We start from the raw sequence: 16,270 nt of genomic DNA on the forward strand, positions 1-16,270 counted from the left end.
TAGCACACTTGTAGCTATGCAACCAACTTTACAATATCAAACGTCACATCAAGTAATACGTAATTTCATGATATACTTCAATATAATCGGATATATTACGTAGAAATTATTAATTTAGTAAAAAAATATAAATACATAACAAAATATTTTCAAATCAAAGATATTTTAATCTATTATAGAAAAACTTCAAATTTCTAGTCATGCAATCAGTCTAACATTCCACTCACATATCATGTTTACATATTATATAGACGGAATTATAATATACTTTCATAGAATTAATATTTGATAAATATTGAAGGAAATTTAGGAAAAAATAAATCCTACATGCAAACCTTCATTTTATAAATATTTCATTCCTATATAGAAGAAAACTGATAGTTATGCAACCAATCTCACAATATTCAATGATACAAATAATCAAAAATTGTACAAACGGAATCATAATATAGTTGTTATCAAAAATATTTCTTACAAATTTTATATTCAGAGGTAGGAAAAAACAGATTTTTGATTCAAAAATATTCCATATAATCAGACAAATTCTAGAAATATTCGCGTTATGCAACCAGTATTACAATTTATAACTACGTATTCAATATACTTAACTAGCAAAAAAACATTTAACGTTTTAATCAGACACATCGTAGTTTAATAGATTAAAAAGTTGATTATTACATTGAAAAAATATTACTGAATCAACAATATTAATCAATTTTTTATTATTAGTAAACATACAGAATGTCGAAACGAACAATAATTTGTAAATTGATGATTTACAATCAATTGTTGTTTATATTGTATTGGGACAATCTGTATTATTATTTAAAACCTAAAAAGAAAACAAAACAAATCTATATTTAGCGCAAATTACGGTATATTTGGACTGAATATTCTGAGTCATAACCTGTTCTTTGGCATCTTCTTTTTAGCTTTTTTTTAATTTGCAATGGTTCTTTGACTTCTTCAACAAACGGTTCGAACTTGAGATTCGCTTCAAATGCAATTGTTATCATTCAATGGGTAATTTAGTTCGTTTGTTGTTATTATTATTGTTAGTTTATGGCGAATTTACCATGAGTATTACAGGTAAGTGAGCATATACTTTTGTAAATCTAATTATAATAATAAAACAGTGAAATTGTTGATATATATTTATACAGGGTATTTAAAAAATGTCCGTTTTCCGTATCGTGGTAATAGAGTTTGTAATATTTAATATTAGACTATAATTGTAGACTTTTTCGTTGAAACTGTTGTTAAAACAATAAGTTAATAGCTCTAATTGGATTTTTTTTTTGAATTTACCGATTGAGGAGCATTATCGTGAGGATAATGTTAAGGTAAACTAACTTTTGAAAGCGTAGCTACAATCATGTGGTTGATAGATCGTATTTCATTATGGACGTGAATAAAAAATTAAATTTTTATCGAAAATAAAGTAGATTTTCAATATTTTTAAAACGTGTACTTTATTTAAAAAATCAATTTTTGGCGTTAATTATTTTAATAACAGATGATGATGTAGGTCAATTTGAGTGAGAATCATTTAAAAATCTAAAAAAACAAAATATGGGTACAGTTTTTTATTTTGTACTTTTCCAAACTTATATTCCAAAAACAAAAATTTCTAACCTAAAAATTTGGTTGATTTACAGAGCAATCTGAAGATAATCAGCAGATGGCGCTTGATATAGACCAAAATGACACTAATATGTCAGATGTCGATAATGCAACTAACCTCAATGGTACTATAGCTCCATCTGGGAACATTCGATTGAATAATACATTTATTGTGAGTACCAATAAGTCGAACACACCGGACAAGATTCACATAGTTCTAATATCTGAGAATAATGAGCCAATCGATGAATTCATCGCAAATTCTTTTTTGAATTTGAAGTTGGGCAATGATATACCTCATGGTAATTTATATAAATCTTATCGTCCATGGTATGCTGGTTTGGGAACGACTCGTCCTCCAAGGATTAAACCAGGAAAACCTTGGCCAGCTAGACCAGAAGATTACGCCAATTTTAGTGTTACAACTGGTGTAAATGGGAAGATTGAAGATAGATACGAAGAAAGTTCAACAGAGACTGTAGAAACTGCGCAAACTTTAACTGATAACCCGGATTCGATAATACCAACTCCAAAATCTGATAGGCCTTCTTTAACTGGTTTGGGAACGACTCGTCCTCCAAGAATAAAACCAGGAAAACCTTGGCCAGCTAGACCAGAAGATTACGCTAATTTTAGTGTTACTATTGATGGAAATGGAAAGATTGAAGATAGATACGAAGAAAGTTCAACAGAGGCTGTAGAAACTGCGCAAACTTCAAGTGATAATCCGGATTCAATAATACCAACTCCAAAATCTGATAGGCCTTCTTTTGCTGGTTTGGGAACGACTCGTCCTCCAAGGATTAAACCAGGAAAACCTTGGCCAGCTAGACCAGAAGATTACGCTAATTTTAGTGTTACTATTGATGGAAATGGAAAGATTGAAGATAGATACGAAGAAAGTTCAACAGAGGCTGTAGAAACTGCGCAAACTTCAAGTGATAATCCGGATTCAATAATACCAACTCCAAAATCTGATAGGCCTTCTTTTGCTGGTTTGGGAACGACTCGTCCTCCAAGGATTAAACCAGGAAAACCTTGGCCAGCTAGACCAGAAGATTACGCCAATTTTAGTGTTACTACTGATGGAAATGGGAAGATTGAAGATAGATACGAAGAAAGTTCAACAGAGGCTGAAGAAAGTGTTCAAACTTCAAGTGATGATCCGGATTCGATAAAACCAACTCCAAAATCTGATAGGCCTTCTTTTGCTGGTTTGGGAACGACTCGTCCTCCAAGGATAAAACCAGGAAAACCTTGGCCAGCTAGACCAGAAGATTACGCTAATTTTAGTGTTACTATTGATGGAAATGGAAAGATTGAAGATAGATACGAAGAAAGTTCAACAGAGGCTGTAGAAACTGCGCAAACTTCAAGTGATAATCCGGATTCAATAATACCAACTCCAAAATCTGATAGGCCTTCTATTGCTGGTTTGGGAACGACTCGTCCTCCAAGGATTAAACCAGGAAAACCTTGGCCAGCTAGACCAGAAGATTACGCTAATTTTAGTGTTACTATTGATGGAAATGGAAAGATTGAAGATAGATACGAAGAAAGTTCAACAGAGGCTGTAGAAACTGCGCAAACTTCAAGTGATAATCCGGATTCAATAATACCAACTCCAAAATCTGATAGGCCTTCTTTTGCTGGTTTGGGAACGACTCGTCCTCCAAGGATTAAACCAGGAAAACCTTGGCCAGCTAGACCAGAAGATTACGCCAATTTTAGTGTTACTACTGATGGAAATGGGAAGATTGAAGATAGATACGAAGAAAGTTCAACAGAGGCTGAAGAAAGTGTTCAAACTTCAAGTGATGATCCGGATTCGATAAAACCAACTCCAAAATCTGATAGGCCTTCTTTTGCTGGTTTGGGAACGACTCGTCCTCCAAGGATAAAACCAGGAAAACCTTGGCCAGCTAGACCAGAAGATTACGCTATTTTTAGTGTTACAACTGATGGAAATGGGAAGATTGAAGATAGATACGAAGAAAGTTCAACAAAGACTGAAGAAAGTGTTCAAACTTCAAGTGATTATCCAGAAAACAGATACGAAGAAAGTTCAACAGAGGCTGTAGAAACTGCGCAAACTTCAAGTGATAATCCGGATTCAATAATACCAACTCCAAAATCTGATAGGCCTTCTTTTGCTGGTTTGGGAACGACTCGTCCTCCAAGGATTAAACCAGGAAAACCTTGGCCAGCTAGACCAGAAGATTACGCCAATTTTAGTGTTACTACTGATGGAAATGGGAAGATTGAAGATAGATACGAAGAAAGTTCAACAGAGGCTGAAGAAAGTGTTCAAACTTCAAGTGATGATCCGGATTCGATAAAACCAACTCCAAAATCTGATAGGCCTTCTTTTGCTGGTTTGGGAACGACTCGTCCTCCAAGGATAAAACCAGGAAAACCTTGGCCAGCTAGACCAGAAGATTACGCTAATTTTAGTGTTACTATTGATGGAAATGGAAAGATTGAAGATAGATACGAAGAAAGTTCAACAGAGGCTGTAGAAACTGCGCAAACTTCAAGTGATAATCCGGATTCAATAATACCAACTCCAAAATCTGATAGGCCTTCTATTGCTGGTTTGGGAACGACTCGTCCTCCAAGGATTAAACCAGGAAAACCTTGGCCAGCTAGACCAGAAGATTACGCTAATTTTAGTGTTACTATTGATGGAAATGGAAAGATTGAAGATAGATACGAAGAAAGTTCAACAGAGGCTGTAGAAACTGCGCAAACTTCAAGTGATAATCCGGATTCAATAATACCAACTCCAAAATCTGATAGGCCTTCTTTTGCTGGTTTGGGAACGACTCGTCCTCCAAGGATTAAACCAGGAAAACCTTGGCCAGCTAGACCAGAAGATTACGCCAATTTTAGTGTTACTACTGATGGAAATGGGAAGATTGAAGATAGATACGAAGAAAGTTCAACAGAGGCTGAAGAAAGTGTTCAAACTTCAAGTGATGATCCGGATTCGATAAAACCAACTCCAAAATCTGATAGGCCTTCTTTTGCTGGTTTGGGAACGACTCGTCCTCCAAGGATAAAACCAGGAAAACCTTGGCCAGCTAGACCAGAAGATTACGCTATTTTTAGTGTTACAACTGATGGAAATGGGAAGATTGAAGATAGATACGAAGAAAGTTCAACAAAGACTGAAGAAAGTGTTCAAACTTCAAGTGATTATCCAGAAAACAGATACGAAGAAAGTTATTCAGGGGCGGTAGAATCTGTTAAAAAAGAATATTTTGAAGATAAATCTGAAGAAACAACGACAAAGATTATACGAAATCTAAATTTAAATGCAGTGATTGATAAGGAATTTAAAAATGATAATAAATAATCTAAACTCTATCATTGTATTTAATAAATACCATAGTTTATAAAATAATCTATCGTTTATTTTATAAAATATGTTAATTCAATTCAACGAGACTTCCAGTAAATATTTTCCTATAGGTAGATAGTTAATTATAAAATAAACCTTCAGATCATATCTGACATCAATCAAAGGATATTTACCCACTTTATAACAATTATACCACCGATTGTATAATAAAAATTGTTATTGACTTTATGTGATGAGTTTGTAGATATTTTTAAACTTTATCTTCTTTGACTCACACTATAAATATATCAAATTTAACGGTTAGTTTCTTCTTCGTCGAGTTCTAGATATTTTTCGATGGGCACTTGACAAAAAATTAATATAAATGAAAATGAAACTCGTCATTCTCTTTTCTTTTTATTATTCGACATTAAGTAAGCATTTTTATCATTATGATAAAAATATTTTTTACGAAAGCAAACGCACTTAAAATAAAAATTATATATTAGAAACAAAACTTTTAAAAATTGTGAGATTAAATACGAAATTTTGCCTTACGTAAATAATTACTTTAAAATGAAATAACACTTAACAATATTGATAGCAACAAAACAACATATTTTGCAAAATAAGCTTCCTTAATACTGAATGCTGAGGATACGTTGGTCGGAGTGGTCGGAATAGTAGTTGTAGGTAAGGAAACATCTGTTGTATCTGTTGAACTGTTAGTTGTAGCGCTAGTTATTGAATCATCTGTTGTATCTGTTGCACTATCAGTTGTAGTGCTAGTTGTTGACTCATTTGTTGTATCTGTTGAACTATTAGTTGTAGCGCTAGTTTTTGAATCATCTGTTGTATCTGTTGAACTGTTAGTTGTAGCGCTAGTTGTTGAATCATCTGTTGTATCTGTTGAAATGTTAGCTGTAGCGTTAGTTGTTGATTCATCTGTTGAACGATCAGTTGTTGCGCTAGTTGTTGAATCATTTGTTATATCTGTTGAACTGTTAGTTGTAGCGCTAGTTTTTGAATCATCTGTTGTATCTGTTGAACTGTTAGTTGTAGCGCTAGTTGTTGAATCATCTGTTGTATCTGTTGAAATGTTAGCTGTAGCGTTAGTTGTTGATTCATCTGTTGAACGATCAGTTGTTGCGCTAGTTGTTGAATCATTTGTTATATCTGTTGAAGTGTTAGTTGTTGAATCATCTGTTGTATATGTTGAACGATCAGTTGTTGCGCTAGTTGTTGAATCATTTGTTGTATCTGTTGAAGTGTTAGTTGTAGCGCTGGTTATTGAATCATTTGTTGTATCTGTTGAACTGTTAGTTGTAGCGCTAGTTGTTGCCTCATTTGTTGTATCTGTTGAAGTGTTAGTTGTAGCGCTAGTTATTGAATCATTTGTTGTATCTGTTGAACTGTTAGTTGTAGCGCTAGTTGTTGCCTCATTTGTTGTATCTGTTGAACTGTTAGTTGTAGCGCTAGTTATTGAATCATTTGTTGTATCTGTTGAACTGTTAGTTGTAGCGCTAGTTGTTGCCTCATTTGTTGTATCTGTTGAACTGTTAGTTGTAGCGCTAGTTATTGAATCATTTGTTGTATCTGTTGAACTGTTAGTTGTAGCGCTAGTTGTTGCCTCATTTGTTGTATCTGTTGAAGTGTTAGTTGTAGCGCTAGTTATTGAATCATTTGTTGTATCTGTTGAACTGTTAGTTGTAGCGCTAGTTGTTGCCTCATTTGTTGTATCTGTTGAACTGTTAGTTGTAGCGCTAGTTATTGAATCATCTGTTGTATCTGTTGCACTATCAGTTGTAGTGCTAGTTGTTGACTCATTTGTTGTATCTGTTGAACTATTAGTTGTAGCGCTAGTTTTTGAATCATCTGTTGTATCTGTTGAACTGTTAGTTGTAGCGCTAGTTGTTGAATCATCTGTTGTATCTGTTGAAATGTTAGCTGTAGCGTTAGTTGTTGATTCATCTGTTGAACGATCAGTTGTTGCGCTAGTTGTTGAATCATTTGTTATATCTGTTGAACTGTTAGTTGTAGCGCTAGTTTTTGAATCATCTGTTGTATCTGTTGAACTGTTAGTTGTAGCGCTAGTTGTTGAATCATCTGTTGTATCTGTTGAAATGTTAGCTGTAGCGTTAGTTGTTGATTCATCTGTTGAACGATCAGTTGTTGCGCTAGTTGTTGAATCATTTGTTATATCTGTTGAAGTGTTAGTTGTTGAATCATCTGTTGTATATGTTGAACGATCAGTTGTTGCGCTAGTTGTTGAATCATTTGTTGTATCTGTTGAAGTGTTAGTTGTAGCGCTGGTTATTGAATCATTTGTTGTATCTGTTGAACTGTTAGTTGTAGCGCTAGTTGTTGCCTCATTTGTTGTATCTGTTGAAGTGTTAGTTGTAGCGCTAGTTATTGAATCATTTGTTGTATCTGTTGAACTGTTAGTTGTAGCGCTAGTTGTTGCCTCATTTGTTGTATCTGTTGAACTGTTAGTTGTAGCGCTAGTTATTGAATCATTTGTTGTATCTGTTGAACTGTTAGTTGTAGCGCTAGTTGTTGATTGATCTGTTGTATATGTTGAACTGTTAGTTGTAGCGCTAGTTGTTGATTCATCTGTTGAACTATTAGTTGTAGCGCTAGTTGTTGAATCATCTGTTGTATCTGTTGAACTATTAGTTGTAGCGCTAGTTGTTGAATCATCTGTTGTATCTGTTGAACTGTTAGCTGTAGCGTTAGTTGTTGATTCATCTGTTGCACTATCAGTTGTAACGCTAGTTGTTGACTCATTTGTTGTATCTGTTGAACTGTTAGTTGTAGCGCTAGTTGTTGATTCATCTGTTGAACTATTAGTTGTAGCACTAGTTGTTGACTCATTTGTTGTATCTGTTGAACTGTTAGTTGTAGCGCTAGTTGTTGAATCATCTGTTGTATCTGTTGAACTGTTAGCTGTAGCGTTAGTTGTTGATTCATCTGTTGCACTATCAGTTGTAGCACTAGTTGTTGAATCATTTGTTGTATCTGTTGAACTGTTAGTTGTAGCGCTAGTTGTTGATTCATCTGTTGAACTATTAGTTGTAGCACTAGTTGTTGAATCATTTGTTGTATCTGTTGCACTATCAGTTGTAGTGCTAGTTGTTGATTGATCTGTTGTATATGTTGAACGATCAGTTGTTGCGCTAGTTGTTGAATCATTTGTTGTATCTGTTGAACTATTAGTTGTAGCACTAGTTGTTGAATCATCTGTTGTATCTGTTGAACTGTTAGCTGTAGCGTTAGTTGTTGATTCATCTGTTGCACTATCAGTTGTAACGCTAGTTGTTGACTCATTTGTTGTATCTGTTGAACTATTAGTTGTAGCACTAGTTGTTGAATCATTTGTTGTATCTGTTGAACTGTTAGTTGTAGCGCTAGTTATTGATTGATCTGTTGTATTTGTTGAACGATCAGTTGTTGCGCTAGTTGTTGAATCATTTGTTGTATCTGTTGAAGTGTTAGTTGTAGCGCTAGTTATTGAATCATCTGTTGTATCTGTTGCACTATCAGTTGTAGTGCTAGTTGTTGACTCATTTGTTGTATCTGTTGAACTATTAGTTGTAGCGCTAGTTGTTGAATCATCTGTTGTATCTGTTGAACTGTTAGCTGTAGCGTTAGTTGTTGATTCATCTGTTGCACTATCAGTTGTAAAGCTAGTTGTTGAATCATCTGTTGTATCTGTTGAACTGTTAATTATAGCGCTAGTTGTTGACCCATTTGTTGTATCTGTTGAACTATTAGTTGTAGCGCTAGTGGTTAAATCATCTGTTGCACTATCAGTTGTAGTGCTAGTTGTTGATCCATTTGTTATATCTGTTGAACTATTAGTTGTAGCGCTAGTTATTGAATTATTTGTTGTATCTGTTGAACTGTTAGTTGTAGTGCTAATTGTTGAATCATGTTTTGTGGTAGCCGATTCAGATGTTGCAGTTGAGTTTTCCGAGGTTATCGTCACAGGATCTGAAATAAAAATATCGATTAAAAGGCAAGACGATAAACAGATATTTTTTTGCTCTACTAAAATTAATTCTTCTGTCTAAAGCAATGGTATCCTCTGTTTTTACTGAAGGTTAATCGAATATGGGAAAAACAATCATATTTTTCTTCCTCATTCCATTTACCTACCAAAAGGGAACAATGTTTTTACATATACTAGACGTAAATCTAGACAATAACAACAATATATTTATTTATTTAAATCTATTTATATGAATCTTTTGGAAATATAGATTAAAATAGACGCCGTCATATTTTTTAAGTATCATATTCATAAATTTTATTGGATTTCTTTAGAAAAAAATAAATGAAATCATCAATTTTATTACAGAAAATCATATACGAGGTGAATCATTGGACGTTCTACAGAATTTTGATACTAAAATCTGAACGTTTGTCGATGTAGTTTTCATTTGAGCTTAGAAAAATATACAGACGTTCAAAGAGATTGTCCTAGTGATAAAATTACTAAAAGAAAAGTGAATGAAATAGACACGAAGTTCAAAATTGATTTTCTTTTAAATCTTTTTTAGTATATTAGCCGATTTTAGTATTTTTTTTTTAATTATAACTTGATTCCTTGGGAACATTATTATTTAGATACTGACAAAAACTTATTTTGCAATATGACGCATATTCTTGCTTAAATGACATGTTTCCACAGATAGAAACACTCTAAACATGCATTCAGTTTATCAGCTAGCATTGAACGTGGAACCACAGCCAATGTTAACAGAAAAAACCTCCCGCGCCATCAAATTGGTTTTGGTTGTTCGTTTTCAGACTTTTCCATGCAAATTTTTAGATTTTTCTTTCCCAAATAATAATCCTCGTACTTCAAGGACTATTATAAAAATAAGAACGAATCGGTTCAGCTCGGAAACTAAAAAAAAACGACAAAGATTTACTCTGGCTGGTCATAGCAGCTTCAACAGAACAAATGCTATTAGGAAAAACAGGAAACACTCACAATATTTTAGAAATAGGTTATTTGCAAGCCAATGCAACTCGTGTACAAAACAAGACCGATTATACCGACTAGTGATGAGCGAGACTTGTCTTGGTCTTGGTGCAAAAAATGCAAGACCAAGACCAGCTAAAGGCTTGTAAGACTAAGACCGATACCAGCTAAAGGCTTGCAAGAATAAGACCGATACCAGCTAAAGGTTTGCAAGACTAAAATCAAGACCAGTTGTGGGCCTACAACACCAAGAACAGCTGTGGGTCTGCAAGACCAAAACTAGCTAAAAGCTCGCAAGACTAAGACCGACACCAGCTAAAGGCTTGCAAGACTAAGACCAATACCAGCTAAAGGTTTGCAAGACTAAAATCAAGACCAGTTGTGGGCCTACAACACCAAGAACAGCTGTGGGTCTGCAAGACCAAAACTAGCTAAAGGTTCGCAAGACTAAGACCAAAACCAGCTAAAGGTTCGCAAGACTAAGACCAAAACCAGCTAAAGGCTTGGAAGACTAAGACCGACACCAGCTAAAGGCTTGCAAGACTAAGACCAATACTAGCTAAAGGTTTGCAAGACTAAAATCAAGACCAGTTGTGGGCCTACAACACCAAGAACAGCTGTGGGTCTGCAAGACCAAAACTAGCTAAAAGCTCGCAAGACTAAGACCAAAACCAGCTAAAGGTTCGCAAGACTAAGACCAAAACCAGCTAAAGGCTTGGAAGACTAAGACCGACACCAGCTAAAGGCTTGCAAGAATAAGACCGATACCAGCTAAAGGTTTGCATGATTAAGACCGGCAAAAAGCTTGGTAGACTAAGACCAAGACCAGCAAAAGCTTGTAAGCCCAAAAACAAGACCAAGTTTTGCAACGATTGTTGACGAAATCTCAAATCGTTTTGTAGAAGAAATTTTCATGGAAATAAATCAGAAAATAACATCAAATCACACCTACGCTAGCCGGAATTTCATGCCTCTTTTTAAGATGTGTTGTTGATAAACACGCTGTTTAAAAACTAGCAGATAGAAAAACAAAATGGTGATGATACACTGTTAAAATTTAACGCAATGTTTTGTTTTAATGCGGATTTGACATTAGGAATGAGGTAGAAGTCGCACGGTGCCAGATCCGGCGAATTAGTTGGGTGGTCTATCACTGGGATGTTGTAATCGAAATCTCTTAAGGGACAGTGCGAAATCACACAAATACTAATTCAGATCGAACGTGAATCGTTTTTAACAGCTTCTCGGTCATTTTAAACCGTGTTAAACCACTTAAAAAAAAACGTGGACGCGACAAACTTTCATTCCCATACACTTGAGTCTACGACAAAACAAAACAAATTGTCTCTATACAAACGAAGACCACGGCTATACTGATTTGTCTACAGACATGGTAGACATCGCATTCGAAAGAGTAGGCTTCAGGTTAAACAGCTGACAATCGTTAACATTCAGCGACATTTTTCTGTAGCTGCGCTAGTTTCGTTATTTTATAGCCACACCTCGTATATATCAAGGGGGTTTTAGAATATGATTCTCAACCCTTTTAGAGATATTTAGTTGGAAATCGTGGAAATGGTCAAAAATCTGAGATTTCGTTAAAAAATTTTGAGGCAATCATTCCCGAAAAATTTTAAAAACGTTCAAGTCTTTCCCAAGTTTCGTAAATATTTGCTTTAATAAAAACACCCCGTATTTGAAGGATATAGTTTGTATTTACAATTCTATAGATCGATTTGACGTCTAAAAATTATTTTTTTTACTTACTTCCATACGTACACAACACACAAACACAAATCGAAACTAATATCAACCGGTTCATAGTTTTTTCTTTAATTTCAACAATTGCATTTATTTTTAATCAGCGAACGAGGTTTATGTAGGGTATTTTATAGGGTTTATCATCTTATCAATATTATCAGAACAATCATTTTACTATTACGGTTAATATTATATTTATCGTGTTAATCAATGAGTCATAATCATAAATTACTACCTTGGTGAAGTACCTATCGCAATTTTTCAACGTAATCTCATTTTGGCTCCATATACTTTTCCCAACGATTATCAATAAGTTCGATACTATTTTATTAAGTCCGGGAACACAAAATAATCCGATGGGGATAAATCTGGCAAATACGGTGCTTGATGTAGTAATTTAAACTTTAATTCATCAATTTCGACCAATGAAATAACTGATGATGGAAATTATCCCAAAAAACCTACACCATGACCTTGTTTGTAGATGGAAAGTTCTTTGTCTTCTTTAGGGCCAGTTCTATCTTTTCAGTCCATTGTTTTAATTGTTGATGGACCCACGTATCATCCGTGATTATGAAACAGCGCTAAAACTGGACTTTATTTCTGTGAAACACTCGATGGAATCATCATCAGCAAACACTGCTTTCTTACTATGTCTGCTAGATCGCTTACTTTCAGTCGACGATCAATTAGTGCCGTTTTGTGGATTTTCTTTAACATTTCTTGAGTCGTCACCTCATTTGGTCGACCTCTGCCAAAACCCTGGAGCTGCTACTCCTCATATTCTCCTCTTAAAAGGAAAGCTAGAAAACATTTAATAGAACTAACATCAACGATTATTTCGCAATCAAAATAATATGGAATTGGTCAAACTTCGCTACAAGATGAATTTCGTAAAACTCAGATTCAAACATCGGCTTTTGTGCCGGAAAAAAATCGATGCTGTACATAAACTGACATTGTAAGATCGTCAGTCATATTTGGGCATTAGTTCCAATCGGATACATTCAATTTGACTGTCGAGATTTGCTCAAAAAAGGTCGAGTCGATTGGTGCAAATAAATCTTCTCCCTCCTTTGTTGCTAGCTTCGTCTAGTTTTCGAAATATCTTTGAATGTTTCTTCTACTAGACCTGGACTGTATGCAGTTTGTACCCAAAAAAATTATTTCGAAATTCCACCCTTTTTTAATAAAATACCGATGAAATTACTAAAGCAGATATCACCGAACTCGGTGATACTTCATCGATTTTCAAATGGTTCTATTGATTGAAAAACGGCATCAATTTGATAATATATTTGTTTGAATGATTCTCGGGACTGTACTTCATAAAAATAAACCGAACTAATATGTTTTCACAATATTCATCATTGATATAACGAACAAACAAATAGGTGAATTCAATTTCTAAGATAAGCAAATTATTTCAAAAGATAATTTGTTTGTCCTATATTATATAAGTATTTAATGCTCAGTAGAAACGCGAAGGACAAAAAATATTTTCTATAACATCTTCCCTTTTGTAAATTTCATCTCATTCACGAGGCGGACCGTTTAAAAGCAAATTTGTACCTTCAGGAAGAGACGATGTTTAATTGGGAAAAGAAACAAATGAAACATCATTTCTGACTGTAAAAAAGTTCCAATGGGATGGATAGAGGCGACTATTTAGTCCAATGAGCTCCTTTCTTTTTTATCCATAGGAATCGAATATATTAACGGATATCTTCAGTATTTCATATTCAGTATTTGGATAAATATTTTCTAGCATGATCGTTGAAGAAAATATATAAAAATTTGACCTTGGAACATAAGATAAAACCTGCCAGAATCTTCCTTACGACCTAATCTAACCTAACCTAACCAAACGATGAAGAGGACCAGTCGAAATGACAGCTGCGAACGTGCTAGTTGCTGTCCGTACAGTTTCTGATGACAACATAGCTTCCAACATATTTTTGGGGCATGTGAAAAGTATCTTCAAGGTATTCCCTAAAACATCCATGTTTGGAGATCATTTGGGTCAGATTGTAATTAACCATGGCTCCGATTAATCCAGATTAACCGCGGGACAAGTTGTTGAGTCCATTTTCCTTTGATCGATGTTATTTCTTCTCTCGTTTCACCTGAGCTCTATCAAGCTCAGTCTAATTGATCTTCTCTGTCAATAGAATGATCTTCTTTCTTAAGATAACACTCCGATGGGGAGCATTCCTGAAATAGCACATACCGCGACCCCCAGCACTGTGACCTCCTATGTTTGGACCTCCTAGGTTCGGAATAGGTCGAGTTAAGATGTTTCTTCAGAAGCTTTTACACCTACGGACTCTGTTTGCTGCTTGAAGTCGTCCAGCTAATGCTACAAGACACGCATCCTTCGACAAAATCAGTTTCAGTACATAAGAGAGGCCCTAGCATTGAACCTTGTGGTACCCTTCCAGTGATTTAGTATGTGACCGTGATTATTTATGAGACGATCTATATTATCGTGTCTATTATAACCGATGAAGTGGTTGACCTAAATAAAATGTTTTATGTCGAAATAAATGTTGACAATATAAAACTGGACCTTATTTTTTTTTTTTTGTAAACTTTTTCGGTTATTTGTTTACGTCGTTTCTGAGAAATCGTAAACGTTGAATTATGAAATAAAACTACCTTCGTTTTTCGTTGTCTGAGAACGAAATAGGCGAACCTCAGTCATCGTTTAGATATACGAGGGGATGATTAATATTTCGAGTATTGTCTTTACATAACATTTAATGTAACGCCGGTAATTTTTTGTTTTTGTCGCCACACTATAGTGAAATTATACTGGGGAATAACTTTTTAACATCATAGCTTTCAAAATTTCTTAGAAAATTCTAGAATTTCGATCTATTTAAAGCTGGTAGATCTATAATGCAGATCTATTTAAATTTTCTACTTGATTTTTAACATTTCCTCAATTCAAAAGGCCCTGACGATGACTTCCTGTTTTCTCCTACTTATCTTTCACGTATTTTCCACTTATTTTTTACATATTTCAACTTTTGGCCATTAAACATCCGGAAGCAAACGCACAAAACTGCAATTTTAGTTGTTATCAGTCTTTAACACCAATAATAGTGCAAGAGGCTTGATTTTGGATTATTTTGGAAAACAGTATTCTTGGTGCTAACGTTTGAACATTCATTCTCAGCTTCAAACGAAGAAGTTTTCAGGTGTTATTAGTTCTTGCCTGTCTTTTCGTTTACATTATAATCTTTGTAAATTATTTTTGTTTCTCAAACCTCTATGAGCTGCTTCTTCTCCTGTATGTCTTTGGAAAAATATTTAATTGGAAATCTACCAGCAAAAGAGATTGTTTTTCTCTATTTTGGACCTTCTAAGTTCGATATAAGATTTTGCACTCACGAAATTTGCCTGCTTTTTGAAATTCATTCGGTCATCAAGTACCACTCCCAATTATTGGAATGACTGCCCCAACGTCTCCACTTTTTTCCAACTGGTAATCAGTACAGCCTCTATTTTAAACTTTAATTAAGCCATTTCGTCCGGGATTGAAACGAGGTTGCCCTCCAGAGACTTGGTATTCCTTGAGGACATTCTCTATGACTTATTTGAGGATCCTGAAATATTTTTTGGCTTATTGTCTCACTTTGCTTTGTAATTTTGTAAAATGTAGTCAAAAATATTGTTTATCTCTTTGTGTGCTAGATTCTAGTATTTTTACCGAATCTGCAAATAGACTTGTTGATGATTAATCTTGAAACCACGATTACCGCATGCTTTATTGTCCAAAAAATAATAATTTGAACTTCAATACATCACGTACCGTGTCCTGAAAACCCTACTCAAGCTATCTACCTCATGATTATAGAAAAATATTTAGAATTAAGTATTTACGTTGCTTATTTTTTGTGTAATGTTGTTTATCTATACTTTTAAATGATTCACTGATTAAATTCTAATGCGGATTTGGACAAATTGTAAACTTTTACTTGCTGATTTGTATATATAACGAATTTTTTCCATAACCCCGGTAAACGTATCTACATCTAGTTTTATTATTTTGTATTGAGGTTAAACGCCGTCTTAAGAGACGCCGTGGCGTCGTTTTGGCGTCCATCTATGACGACGTTGATACGAGATATAAAATCCACTCGATAGACGACGCGACGCGTATACCATGAAACTTAATCAAATCAGCAAAATAAATAATTTTATCCACTCAAATTAATTTATATATTGATTATTCGATTGTTTTTATATAACTGAAAGTATCTTTAAACAAACAACATGAGTTATAATAACTATAACTCACTATAATCAATTGGGAAACATTATTTATTTGTGGGGATACGTTGGGGAACAGTCAAACGAAATAAATTGCGGTATATAGCAAATTGACTCAAAATTTGAATTGGACTATCTTGAAAAAGTAAAAATTATAAAACGACGATTATTATGAGAATTTATTTCGACGTTTCAGCGAAGAAAACAAGCAAAAACGGCTAAAAATAAAATGTTGTTTAACAAACTTAGAAATTCGTTATTGCAAATGCCAAAAT

At 34.4% G+C, this 16,270-nt stretch overlaps 2 protein-coding genes across 2 annotated transcripts; one reads left to right on the forward strand and one right to left on the reverse strand.

The window, feature by feature from the left end:
• The first annotated feature begins 796 nt into the window (after positions 1-796).
• On the forward strand, positions 797-4,992 carry LOC130896242 (mediator of DNA damage checkpoint protein 1-like). The gene is made up of 2 exons (XM_057804192.1): positions 797-1,089; positions 1,659-4,992. Exons 1-2 carry the CDS (start codon positions 1,020-1,022, stop codon positions 4,979-4,981), a joined length of 3,393 nt encoding a protein of 1,130 aa, XP_057660175.1. The 5' UTR covers positions 797-1,019; the 3' UTR covers positions 4,982-4,992.
• A 361-nt stretch (positions 4,993-5,353) lies between these two features.
• LOC130896577 (mucin-2-like) lies at positions 5,354-11,849 on the reverse strand. The gene is made up of 2 exons (XM_057804759.1): positions 11,724-11,849; positions 5,354-8,959 (listed from the first exon to the last, which is right to left on the reverse strand). The coding sequence occupies exons 1-2, from the start codon at positions 11,776-11,778 to the stop codon at positions 5,538-5,540; spliced, it is 3,477 nt and encodes a 1,158-aa protein (XP_057660742.1). The 5' UTR covers positions 11,779-11,849; the 3' UTR covers positions 5,354-5,537.
• Between the last annotated feature and the right edge of the window lie 4,421 nt (positions 11,850-16,270).

Source organism: Diorhabda carinulata, chromosome 7 (genome assembly GCF_026250575.1).
Source record: "Diorhabda carinulata isolate Delta chromosome 7, icDioCari1.1, whole genome shotgun sequence".
Lineage (NCBI taxonomy): Eukaryota > Metazoa > Arthropoda > Insecta > Coleoptera > Chrysomelidae > Diorhabda > Diorhabda carinulata.

What these genes read in the sequence shown, in the direction of transcription:
- LOC130896242 (XM_057804192.1), top strand. Translation starts at nt 1,020, where the DNA reads ATGGGTAATTTAGTTCGTTTGTTGTTATTATTATTGTTAGTTTATGGC. An exon ending in ATTTACCATGAGTATTACAG is followed by an intron (nt 1,090 to 1,658) that starts GTAAGTGAGCAT and finishes GTTGATTTACAG; the next exon opens with AGCAATCTGAAGATAATCAG.
- LOC130896577 (XM_057804759.1), bottom strand. Translation starts at nt 11,778, where the DNA reads ATGAACCGGTTGATATTAGTTTCGATTTGTGTTTGTGTGTTGTGTACG. An exon ending in TGTGTTGTGTACGTATGGAA is followed by an intron (nt 8,960 to 11,723) that starts GTAAGTAAAAAA and finishes TTTTTATTTCAG; the next exon opens with ATCCTGTGACGATAACCTCG.